Source organism: Marmota flaviventris, chromosome 2, assembly GCF_047511675.1.
Source record: "Marmota flaviventris isolate mMarFla1 chromosome 2, mMarFla1.hap1, whole genome shotgun sequence".
NCBI lineage: Eukaryota > Metazoa > Chordata > Mammalia > Rodentia > Sciuridae > Marmota > Marmota flaviventris.
Window position 1 is genome coordinate 45,042,324 of NC_092499.1, and position 13,676 is coordinate 45,055,999.

The 13,676-nt window shown below is 35.8% G+C and overlaps 1 protein-coding gene across 3 annotated transcripts in view; it reads left to right on the plus strand.

Annotated features, from left to right (window-relative positions):
* Akap6 (A-kinase anchoring protein 6) overlaps positions 1-13,676 on the plus strand; it is a 578,346-nt gene that overhangs the window by 205,363 nt on the left and 359,307 nt on the right. For all 3 annotated transcript variants that reach the window (XR_011706597.1, XM_027929539.2, XM_071607828.1), the window contains exon 3: positions 10,206-10,457. Coding sequence is in view for 2 of the 3 variants with exons in the window: in XM_027929539.2 (XP_027785340.2) it covers positions 10,206-10,457 (252 nt within the window). In the remaining variant the exon portion in view is untranslated. The remainder of the gene's footprint in view (positions 1-10,205; positions 10,458-13,676) is intronic.

Here is a 13,676-nt window from a genome sequence, read left to right on the forward strand (position 1 = left end):
TTTAACATGATGCTGTCCATGTCCATCTATTTTCCTGAAAATGATATAATTTCATTTTTAATGGTAGAGTAAAATTTCATTGTGTACATATACTATATTTCTTTATTCATTCATCTGTTGATGGACATCTAGGCTGGATCCATAACCTTGCTATTATGAATTGCACTGCTATAGACATGGGTATACATGTATTGCATACTATGTGGACTTTAGTTCTTTTGGATGTGTATCAAGGAGTGGGAGAGCTGGGTCATATGGTGGTTCTGTTCCTAGTCCTTGAGGAACCTCCTTTTGATTTCTACAGTGGTTGTAGTAATTAACAATATCACCAGCAATGTATAACTGTTACTTTTCTCCTGAATCCTTTCTAGCATATATTATTGTTTGTATTTTTAATGATTGCCATTGTAATTGGAGTGAGTTGAAATCTCAGTGTAGTTTTGATTTGCATTTCTCTGATTGCTAAAGATGTTGAACATTTTTTAATATATATTTTTGGCCATTTGTATTTCTTATTTTGAAAAATGTCTGTTTAGTTCTTTTGCCCATTTATTAATTTTTTTGAGCTTTTTATATATTCTGGATATTAGTCCTCTGTCAGAAGAGTAGCTTGTAAAGATTTTTTCCCATTCTGTAGACTCTCTCTTCACTCTCCAAATTCTTTTTTTTTTGCTGCGCAGAAGCTTTTAAATTTGGTATGATCCCAATTATTAATTTTTTGGCATTATTTGCTGAACTTTAGGAATCCCATTGAAGAAGCTGTTGCCTGTACCTACATTTTGGATTGTTGTCCTGTTTTCTTCTAGTACATGCAAAGTTTTGGGTCTGATTCCTAGGTCTTTGATCCATTTTGAATTGAATTTTCTTTAGGGGGATATATAGGGATCTAGGTTTATTCTTCTACATATGGATATTCACTTTTTCCAGAACTATTTGTTTAAAAGGCTGTCTCTTTTCTCCAATCTGTCTTTGGCACCTTTGTCGAAGGTCAGATGACTGTATCTGTGTGGATTTGTCTCTTTGTAATCTATCTGTTATGGTTTGGATCTAGAAATGTCCCCCACAAAGCTCATGTTTTGAAAGCAGAATGTTCAGAGGCATAAAGATTATATTGTGAGAGTTATAACCTCATCAACTGAATGGATTACTGGGTGGTAACTGTAGGAAGGTGAGATGTTGCTGGAGGAAGCAGGTCAACGGGGGAATTCCCTTGGACTATATATTGTCCCTGCTTTGTTGCTCTCTGCTTCCTGACTGCCATGAAATGAACAGCTTTCCTCTGCCATGCCCTTTTGCATGATGTTCTGCCTCACCTCAGGCCCATGGCAATGGAGTTGGCTAACCATGGACTAAATCTCTGAAAACTTGAGCCCAGAATAAACATTTTTTTCTAAGTTTTTCTTTTTTTAGGTATTTTGGTCACAGCTATGAAAAGCTCAACTAACACACATTTCACTAGGTTTAACATGTCTGCTTTTATGGCAGTACCATGCAGTTTTTGTTACTATAGCTCTGTAGTATTATTTGAAATTGAGTATTGTGATGCCTCCAGCATTGTGCTTTTTTCTCAGAGTTGCTTTGGTTATTCTTGGTCTTTTATTCTTCCATATGAGTTTTAGGACTTTTTTCTAGTTCTGTGAAGAAAGTCATTAATATTTCGATGGAGGTTGCATTGAATTTGTAGATTGCTTTTGTTAATGTGGGCTCATTTTTAAATTGGTTGTTCTCTTATTGTTGAGGTTTAAGAGTACTTGTATATTTTGGAAAATGATCTTTTATCAGGTGAATCTTTTGTAAGTATTTTCTCCAAGTCTGTGGCTTGTCTTTTCATTCTCTTGATGGTATATTTAGCAGAATAAAGAATTTTAATTTTAATGAAATTTATTTTATCATTTTTTCATTTTAAATATTATGCTTTTGATATTTTAGCTAAATAGTTTGCCAATTCAAGGTGATCCAGATTTTCTTCTATGGTGTCTCCAAGGATTTCATAGGTTTTGTACTTAGATCTATGATTCATTTAGGGGAAGGAAGAAAGATCTGCATCTAGATTCTTTTTATTTTTTCTTTTCCTTCCTGTGGATATCCAAATGTTCCAGCAAAATTTATTGAAAAATTGAAGTTGAATAATGTCAGTCTTACTACCAAAGTGAGAGGAATTTCTCTTCAATACAGTATTATGTTGGTTATTTGGATTTTTGTCTTTTTGTATAAACTTTAGAATAAGTTTGTTGATGTCCAAGAAATAACTTGCTGGGTTATTGATTGAATTAAGCTTTACATCAGGTGTTTGATTTCTTTCATTAGAAATTTGTAGTTTTTCTTACATATATCTTGTACTTTTTAATAGATTTGTAGCTAAGTATTTCATTTTTGGGGGTGCTAATTTATATGGTATTTTGCTTTTTATTTTAAATTCTGTTTGTTCATTGCTTGTGTATAGGAAAGCAATTGACTTTTACATATTAACTTGTATATCCTAGAACCTTGCTATAATTACTTATTAGTTCCAAAAGTTTTTTTTTTGTCAATTATTTCAGATTTTCTACATAGATGATCACATTATCTGTGAACAAGATGGTTTTATTTCTTTCTTCCCAATCTGCAAACCTTTTATTTTCTCTTCTTCTCCCTTTTTTCTTTTTTCTTTTTTTTTTTGGGGGGGGGTGGGTGGGTAGGACTTCCAGTATGATATGATATTGAGAAAAACTATTGAGAGGGGACATTCTTATTATTTTATTTTTTATATTAGTAGGAAAGCTTCTAGTTTCTCACTGTTAACTCTGATGTTAACTACAGGGTATTTTTTTTAATAGTTATTCTTTATCAAATCCTTTATTGCTACTATATGGAAAAGGGGAAGTTTAGTTTTTAGAAAATAAAAATACCTTGTCATAGAACATCTGTTGGTTTGTTTTTGGAGAAAGCACAGTTTTGATAGTCAATTGAAAATAATGTTATACTCTACAAAAGGAAGTTGATTTTTTTTAATAAAGTTTCAAGTTTTAGCTGAAATGACTTACTTGAAAGTTTATTGGCCAAATGATATTGTTATATTGTGTGAATGTACAAATATGTAATAAAAAAAATCCCACCATCATGTACAACTACAATGTACCAATTAAAACATGGGAAAAAAGAAAGTTTTATACATGTAACTATGTTGTTCTCGTGATCTGAATTTTAAAATATAAAGTACATATATTAGGTAAAAATATGCTCCCAGATTTTTCTAAGAGTGCATACACATATGGTATGCATATGGGTAAAGATACTTTTATCATTAATTTCTACAACTCATAATAACATGAGCAGAAATGATGACATGGCATTTTGTAGTAAAACCAAAATATGTACATAAAATCCTTTTTATATTTACTTCTCTTTTGCTTACTGACTATAAAACATGAAAACTTTCAATCCTAAGTGGAATGGAATGTTCTGGATAAAATGAGGGTCCAGGATTTTTGAAACTCTGACAAGAAAAAGAAATATGAGTGAGGAGAATTTTTCTTTAAAAGTAGGGTTCATTTGGGTGTGGTGGCACATGCCTGTAATTCCAGTGACTCAGAAAGGTAAGGCAGGATGATCATGAGTTCAAAGCCAGTCACAGAGACTTAGTGAGGCCCTGTCTCAAAATTAAAGAGAGAGAGAGAGAGAGAGAGAGAAGAAGAAGAAGAAGAAGGAGGAGGAGGAGGAGGAGGAGGAGGAGGAGGAGGAGGAGGAGGTGGAGGAGGAAAGAGAGAAGGAAGGAAGGAAGGGAGGGAAAGAAGGAAGGAAGGAAAGAAGGAAGGAAGGAAGGAAGGAAGGAAAGACAAGACAAGACAAGACAGGGTATGTGGTAGTGGTTAAGCGCCCTTGGGTTCAATCCCCAGTACCAGATAAATAAATACACAGTAGGCTTCAGCTTACTTTTGTTTTAGGAAAAGTGTCTGAATAGTTCCTAAAGTTACACAAATGTAAGTCAAGAATGTTTTGAAAGAAATAATGAAATTATTTTTAGGGGAAGAGATAGAGAAACCTTATTTGGGATGGTAAATGAATGGAGAAATGCCTGCCCCTTGTTCCTGTGGAGAAACAGATTGGAGGTAAAGGGGACAATCACTTTTCCCCCACAGTTTTTATCAGTGGATTATAATTGAACATAACTATCGTGTGGTGGCCAGCACCTCACCAGGGAATTCTTGCCTGCTGGGAGGGATAAGCCTCCTGAGAAATTAAAGTCTAGTCTTTTTTATTTTTGTGTGTATATAAATTTTTATTTATCTACAATAAACACTCAGGAGTGGGCTTTCTGGTTTATATGTAATTGTATGTTTAACTCTAAGAAATAGCTAAACTCTTTTCCAGAGTGATTATACCAGTTTGTGTTCCTGTATCATCAGTGTAGGAGAGTTTAGTTGCTCTGGAACTCTTTAGCATTTGGTACTGTCAGTAATTTTTCATTCTAGGCCTTCTAATAAGATGCATACTGGCATCTCATTGTAGCTTTAATTTGCATTTCCATAATGGCTAACAAGGCTAAACATTTTAGTCACATGCTTAATACTGTATCCATGTTGGTAAAATGCTTGTTCAAATTTTGTGCCTCTTTTAAAATGGATTAGTTGTTTTCTTACTGTTGAATTTTGAGAATTCTTTCTATATTCTGGATATAAGTTCTTTGTTGAATATTTGATCTGCAAATATTTTTTCCCAATCTGTAGCCCCTGCTCCATTTTTTTGGAACCCAGGATTAAATTCAGGGCACTTGGCCACTGTGCCACATCCCCAGCCTATTTTGTATTTTATTTAGAGACAGGGTCTCACTGAGTTGCTTAGCACCTCAGAGTTGCTGAGGTTAGGCTTGAATTCACAATTCTCCTGCCTCAGCCTCCTGAACCTTTGGGTTTACAGATGTATGCCACCATGCCCGGCTATAACCTATCTCATTTTAAAAAATTTCTTTCATAGAAAAGAAGTTTTAAATTTTTATAAAGTTCATTTTTTTTCCTCTGTGAATTCTGTGTTTAGTTCCATGTCCAAGAGATCACTGCCAAACCACAGGTTCATAGTTAACAGAGACACTTACTGCTCCTTGGAATGCTCTTCTCTGCCATATTTTCCTAGTTGTCTTCTTCAAGATCTAAACTTTGCTTTCTTTAAAAAGTATTTTTGCGTCTTTTCCCCATGCTCTTATGGGCATTTTGTCCTTGTCTATGTACTCTTAATGAACATTTATCTTCTTAACTGTAACCTCTGCTGACATGCCCCTACCAGGCAGGGAACTCTGGAAGGGCAGACCTAGGTATTATTTCACCTTGTATTCCTAGCATATTGATTAGTGCATGTTCAATATATTCAGTGAGGTAATTAATTTCTAATGACATTTTTCTTCTGTTCTTAATAAGTATGGGTTGAGCTGTGGAAAATTTGAGTATCTATTTTAAAAATTTGTTTAAAAAACATTTAAAAACCATCCTCAATTTAAAAACAAAATTTGTTATTTTTAAAGACATCTGTTAATATAACCATTTAAGTGAACTTGCTGGAGAATTTTTTTTTTTTTTTTTTTTTTCCTCAGGAAAGGATAAGGAGGGAATGAAATCAATGTAGGAATTAAGGAGATTTCAAGTAGCTAAAGCAATGGTTAATTCGTGATTTGGAAAAATAAACCTAGGACTGAGGATGTAGCTTGGTGGGAGAGCACCTACCTATCTTGCACAAGGCCCTGGTTTTCAATCCCTAATACAAACAAAACAAAACAAACAAACAAAACAAAACAATAAAAAACAAACACACAAGGCAAGGAAAAAGACAAGAAATCTAAATAATTTTATCTACCAAAATTAATTTTTTGTTCATTGTTAGTCTGTCAAAAAGGACAGCAATATCATCACAATTCTTGAGCGACTGTTATGATTTATATCTTAAATGTCCCCCACAGGCCTATAAGCTGAAGTCTTGGTCATTAGCCTGTGACACTGTTGGGAGGTGGTAGAACCCTTAGGAGGTGGAGCCTGGTGGAAGGAAGTTAGGTCATTGGGGGTGTGCCCTACAAGGTGATGTTGGGACCCCGCCCCTTCTTGTCTCTTTGCTTCTCAGATACCATGAGGTGAATAGTCTTACTCTACCATGTGTAATTGCTGCCATGATATACGTGTTGCAATGGGACCAAGGGACCATGGACTGAAACCTCTGAAACTATGAGCCAAAGTAAATCTTTCTTACTTATACATTGTTTATTTCAAGTATTTTATCATGGTGATGGAAAACTGACTAAAAGAGTGACCAACTAATGGGCAGCCATTAATTATATAAAAGAGAACATAGGGAAACAGTCTTCTAGTTAGAGAGAAGATTCACATACAGAAATAAACAAATCCTCTGGGAATGAAGCTGCCTCCTTTTGATGATGAAATCTTTATAAATTATAGGAAGGAAGCATCCTATTATTTAATAATATTCTGAAGAAGTTAGATATAGTAACTTTCATTTGCTTATAACAATACCAGAAAACAGGTCCATCTCCAAACAAGTTTCTAAAGGTTAACACAGTTTGTCTTGAGATCTTTGGCCATCTCTTTCTGATTCTGCCTTTCTTCTACCCTCTTATTCTCAAAGTCCTTCAGTTCTCTGTTCATGGACCTTGCTTACAATGAGTAGAAGCAACCTTAAAAGTAAAAGTCTGAATCTGGGATCTTGAGAGTGAGAGAAGGCTTGAACTGGTGGATTTTTTCCAGGGTATGATTGTCCCAGGAGAGATATACTTTCCAAATATATCTTGAGAAGAGGAGTCTAGAAATCAGAGAAGAACAGTCTGGCAGAGATGACATTGGCTAGAGAGGCTGAAACTGATAGGAACATGAGCAAAAATTATGTGTGAGCAACAGATATGGGATAATTTCATACTATGAAAGGTGAGTTTCCAAAAATAACCTGACTTATAGAAGATGTCCTATAAGTCAGATGTAGACCTAACCATCTCTTCCATCAAAGATGGATATGGTTCTGTGTCTGTCACTCATACAGTCTTCACCATCTTCATCCCTCTCTTGACCTTATGTAGATTCAGTTTTCTACCTCCTACTACCACCCTTTTCTCTATCCAAACAGGAAAGGATTCGAAATCAAACATTTCATTTCTTGGGTGATTACACGTCACTGTGAATTTTACTTACTGTGTCAGCCTAACCAGTCATTGCCTTATTAAGTTTTAAAATTTCTAATTGTGGAACGTAATGTTTTATTTCCTGTTAATTCTCTTAGTAAGTAGATGGGAAAAATATTTTGTGTATGGGTCTTTAAAGTGAATAGATAGATACATAGGTAGGTAGGTAGATAAATTTCTAGTTATGAAGGGACTATTTTTTTCTATATTCCTAAAAAACTAGCTCTGTTCTGAAATTACTATTTACTTTCCACTGTGTTGCACTACAGTATATGCAAATCTGTAATACATTGAGCACTTTAGCCATGTGAACAGGGCCAGTTTCAGGTTGCTTTTGCTCGAGGCACATGTGCAGTTGAGTCTGAACACCAGTCATTCCTCACATGCATCAATTAGACTAATCTAACCCCCCTCTACTCCCACCCCCATGCTTCTACTTCACCTTAATAATGGAGAGCTTGCAAGGCCTCCAACAGGTTGAGTCTCTTAGAGCCTTTAATTTGCAAACCATTCCTGCTGAGAGGCAGCCATTCAGCATATTGTTTTTGAAAGTCTCTAATACCTAGTTACCTGACTGAATAAAAATAAACAGAAAGTCCATAATCTTCAGTTTCTTTCATATGAATGTACAACAAATTGGTAATTGTTAAAGTGCTAAACATTAGATAGTTTGGACTAATTTTTCCATAAACATTCATTCAACATTTTATAGAGGGGAAACAAAAACACATTTTTCTGTTATTTAAAAAGTATATAGGTCAGAAGTGCTCAGTTACCTACTTTAAACAAATCTCCCACTAAAAGTTCAAAGCAAAGTCCCCCCCCCCACACCTGTAATTATTATTTTATAGTTTGTGTGTTCTTGTACTTGTTGTCAAACCACACAATTGGTGGAAGAGTGCAGGGAATAAAAATAATTAAGTTAATAGACTCCAGAAAGTTGCACTAAATAATACAAAAATTATATATTAATAAACTATGTATTATTTAGTTTCAAAAACTTCAACAGAGACTGCATGAGTACATTGCCAAAGTACTCAATGGAGGGAAGTTGATTCTTGGGGGAGAGTATTTCTTTCCCCTAAGGTTTCATCTGATTCTGTGAGAATTGAGCCAATTTACCTCTCTTTTATGAGGAGTCAGGTGCGGGAACCTAAATTAACTGGCACAATAATGTCTTATAGATTGTTTCCCCTGAATTGTTGCCTGGCAATCTTGACCCATGACCTGACTCTCACTGCATTAATATATCCATTATGAAGAAGCTGAATCAAGAGGAACAGATGGCAAGTGTTTTGGCATGAAATTTTCATGGTGCCAAAGCTATATATAACCTTTTGTATTGGGGGATGTGAGTGGGGAGGTGAGAAATGCCTGTTTGGCTATTTTAAGCAGGTGGTATAAAGGTCACCCAAGCCTTTTTCTTTCCTAAGTATGTAAAGTATTTTGCATCTGTAGGATCAAATTGAGACCCAAAAGAAAGAGGCTAACAAATCTGAGTTATGAAATCAAGAGGGTGAGGAAGTTGAAAACACTGCCAAGAGAGTGACTGAAGTGATCCCCATAGATGCTCTACTTGGAGGGGGTCACATATGGAGCAAAGGGGTGGAGGGGCTGGTGGCCTGGGTGAGCTAGAAGAGTCAGGAGTAAAAAAGTTGGATAAAGACATAGGTGACATAGGAGACCTTCTGATGTTGTTACATGGTAGATGACAAGGCCCAGAGTAGAGCTATGGCATGAAGGTCCTGGAAGTTGTGAAGTAAAGGCAATCCAGTGCTAGGGCATTGATTGATTCATCAGTGTGAATATTGAAATTACCTCAAATAATGGTATGCTTAGTATGGAGAGAGGAAAATGTGAACTAGATGCATTCTCCGGTGGAATGCAGAGGAGTTTTGAAAGTTTTTCTCTAAAATAATTACTGAATTACGCAAAATCAGAAAGGCATGTTTCTAGCATAGAAAGACAGTTTTGACACTGATGGTAGGTCTCAGAACTTAACTGCTATCACACAATTTTAGCCTTAACAAAAATCATAACTAAAAGCCTAATTTTAAAAAATCACTGATGCACAACTAAAAACGTGTAACTGAGCACTTTTAGCTGACACCAACATCATTTTGATACTTAATGGTCTCTTAAATTGCCCAAGTAAATGTTTCTGTTGATGCCACTCATTTCATGCTTCTGGCCTCTGACAGCACAATGGAAATTTGGGAACTTGTAAGAGCAAGTGACATGTCAGATATCAAATCTGTCTACCTAATAGTATGTGTGAAGGAGATTGAAACCTTGATTTAGTAGTGTTTTTGTTTAAAATGTCTAGGTCTGAAAAAAAATGTATTTTGTCTTTTTTTAATCTTTGGGATTTTGTTTGGCTTTGTTGCTTAAAAGGGATTTCTGTTTGCAAAGTATAGGTTGGAAATTTAAATATTCATTGTGAATTTAAATAGTGAATAGTGTCCTTGGGGGAAAGTGACAATTGCCTCTTGCACTGAAGACCTCAAAGTTCACTGAGAACTTGCCTTGTCAAATGTGACCTTTGGAGAATGTTGTCAGTATAGAGATGTAGGGGAGGAATTCTTTGTAGATAAATAAGCAGGTACTGAGAAGGGCCGGAGTCCCTATGAAGCACACATACTACCACACCTTTCTTCCTGCTGGATGTCTGAATGAGGTTTCTATCCTGAAATATTATGAGTTCTATACAGAAAATAGAACAGCTGTTGGTTCCCTTCCAGAACCCCAAACAAACTTTATAAAAGAGAACAGAGAGTGGATTGGTGAAGTGAACCCCCCACCTTGGCTGAACTTAAAGAACAGCAATATTGCAGTTTAGAGAAAGATCAACTTACCTGTATGTATGAAGACCCAGTACACAAGAGTATGGCCTATGACCATATATCTGAACTAAAACAAAGACCAATTATTCATGTGCTATCATTGACCCTGATAATTGGTGTCAGGTAAAAGAGTGAAATCCCCAGCCCCATACCCCTTTCACCCCAGGATGAGGGAAACTTCTTCTCACATATTTTGCTTTTCTTTGCTACAGGACATTTGTGAAGATATTTCTGACCATGTTGAGCAAATCCATGCCCTCCTTGAAACAGAGTTCTCCTTAAAGCTGCTGTCTTACTCTGTCAATGTGATTGTGGACATCCACGCAGTGCAGCTCCTTTGGCATCAGCTCCGAGTCTCAGTGCTGGTTCTGAGAGAGCGCATTCTGCAAGGACTGCAGGATGCCAATGGCAACTACACCAGGCAGACAGACATTCTGCAGGCTTTCTCTGAAGAGACAAAGGAGGTGAGTGTTTTCCTTGAAGAGAAGTAATGCCTTGTCAAGTGTGACCATTTGAGGATGTTTTCAGTGTAAAGAGATCACGTAGGAATTCTTTGTAGATAAATAAGCAGTTCCTAAGTTGGACTTTGAATCTAGGTGTAGTGAACAGAAGCTAGGACACTTCTAATGTGAATGAGGCTTTAGGTCAGAGTTAACTCACATCTGGTAGTTTACACAAATCCTGTCCATAGTTTTTGGTACTAACCTGACTTCTTGTTCCCCTTCAAATATTTAATGCTTACTTATTGAGCACTTACTATTCCAGGTGCTAGGTGTCAAGAATATGATAGTGATCAAAACATAGTCTTTACCTTTAAGGAACTTTGACTATAGTGGAGAATGGAGAGAAGTGAACATACATTAAGGCCCAGCTGTGGTAAGTTTAAAAATTTAGTTGGAGGATAGAGAAAGGAACACCTAATTCAGACAGGAAGGGCTTTTTCAGAAAAAGTAGATCTAACCTGAAACTTGAAAGAGAGGCAGAATTAGATAGGTGAATGGGGTAGAATGTGTTCCACAGAGGGAATGGCGAGATCAGAGACTTAGAGGTAAGAGAGAGTGACAGGCTTATAGACAGATAAGACTGGAGCAAAAAAAAAGGATGCAGGATTTGTCCCAGTAAGTAAGCAGAGGTTAGTCATGAAGATAAATAGCTATTAAAACCATATTAAGTGAATTAACCCTTATTTCGAGGACAAAAGAAGTGTTTGTTCAGGGAATTGCCATGATTAGATTCATGCTTTAGAAAAATTATTCTGGATGTAGTGAATCAAATGAACATTAGAATGTTGCAGAGCTAATTTATTTTTCTTGCTTATGTTAATAGGACTTTAAACAGTTTTTTAAAATTACTGATGAATTATTTCATCAGGGATACTGTAAATTTGAATCCAAGTGAACTCTACCATTCTCAAATAAAATTGACACTTCCATTAATTGGGAGGCTGAGGCAGGAGGACTGCATGTTCAAGACCAACCTTGGCAACTTATTGAGACTCTGTCAAAAATAAAAAGTGCTAGGGATATAACTCAGTGGTAGAACACTTGCCTAGCATGTGTGAGGCCTTGGGTTCAAAATTCAGTAAAACACATACACACACACTATGAAAAGCCATTCAGGCTAATGGTTCTGAATGCTGTTTTCATAGCTGTGTCATGACACATACATAATGGTTCTCACAATATGAACTCAACAATTACTTGTGGATTGGATTTGAAGCAGTTTAGTTTTTACTTGGGATCAGTCTCTATTATTGCAGAGTTGTAAGAATATGTTGTGTGAGGAGCAGAGAAACAGTGGATTTTCAGTCATCTGCTTTGTGAATATTTTCTATGAATTGAAGCTATACTTCCATGACCATCCTTCCTGAAACTGGATTTTTATTCTATTTGTGTTGCGTGTTTTGTGTGTGACTCTATGAGAATCAAATGACTGCTTAGTTTTGTTTTTACCAGCATACTGGGATTGTGGAAAACAGGAAGGGGATTTGGATAAAATTCTCAGCTTTATCAGAATAAATTCACTTGTGAAAGATTTGTAGATTGAAGAGAGAAATGGCAAAACACAACAAAACTCTGAAAAACTAAAATAGTAGGTGTCTTTCCAGTGAAGGAGGATTCACTTTTCTATTTTGAGAAGTAAGCTGAAATTCAGAGCCACACTGAAGAGAGAATTTGAAATTCTAGAAAATGGCAAGTTCTAACTCTTTTGTTTCTTGAAAAAGCAAAATATGTTTTATTCTTTATTTAAATATGGAATTAGGGCTGGGGTTATGGCCCAGGGGTAAAGCACTCGCCTAGCAAGTGCGACGCCCTGGGTTCAATCCTCAGCACCACATAAAATAAATAAATAAAATAAAGGTTCTGTGTCCAAATACAACTAAAAAATAAATATTAATAAATAAATAAGTATGGAATTAACCATATATAGTAAACAAATTGACAAACCAAACAAACGAACAAAAACTAAAGTAAAACTCAAAATTGTATAACAACTGTATGGCACTGAAATTTTTATATTTTAGACACTGTGATAATCACCTAGTATTTTTTTAATCTAGTAAGAAAGGTAAGTGGTATTAAAATCGTTTCATTTTATAGATGTAGAATCTGAATTTAAGAGAGGTTAAGCAAATGTTTAAGGACATGAATCTAGGAATAATTAAATAAAACCAAACCAGTTTTTAACTGATTTCTATTTCAATAGCAATTCTTTCCTTCCTCTCTTCCTTCTTTCTTTTCTACTTTTTCTAAATTTGTATTGAATTTCTGCTATGTATAACACATTAGGCATTAAAGATGAATAACATATTAATAATCATCTTCCTAATTTTGTTTGCTCCTCATACTGTTCTGGAAGGTAGGCAGGGTGGGTGTTATTATCCTCATTTTACAGGTGTTATCATTGCATCCATCTTACATATGAGAGGACCAAGTTGAGAAAGCTAACGTTGCATAACTAGTGATAAGTTGTGTTCAAAATACCTGATAAGAACAACTTAGAGAAGGAAAAGTTTATTTTGGGTTCATGGTTTCAGGGGTTCCATCTGTGAATGGCCAACACTTTTGCTCTTGCTCTGAGGTGAGGCAGAATGTCATGGTTGAAGGGTGCAGCAGAGGAAAGCTGCTTAGCTCATGGCAGTCAGGAAGCAGAGAGGGAGCAAGGAGCCAGGTGGAAAGATGTAATCCTCAGGAACATACTCCCAGTGACCTACTTCCTCCAGCCACGCTTCACCTCCTTGCAGTTTACCACCCAGTACAGTAGTCCTCTCAATGTTTAATCTATTTGATGGATTAATCCACCAATGAGGTTACAGTGCTCATAATCTAATCATTTCACTTCTGAACATGGTAGCTCATGAACTTTGGGGGGGGGGGGACACTGCATATCCAAACTATAACAATAATTAATATTAACACAATAGCAAACATTGATGAAGGCTATGGGCAGATGATGTAGTAAGTACCTCACCTAAACGATACTTCCTTCTCCATGAGGATACATTGATCCTTCCAGAGTACTTACAGCATAGCATTTTGTGTATTCTTCCACTAGCACTTATTATGAACCAATTTATAAGAAGACAAAGTTTGTGTTAGATTTTGAACTGTATAAGGATTAATACTAGATTATATTCATCTGTCTTCCACAGAATATAGTTTGTATCACTGTATATAAATGTT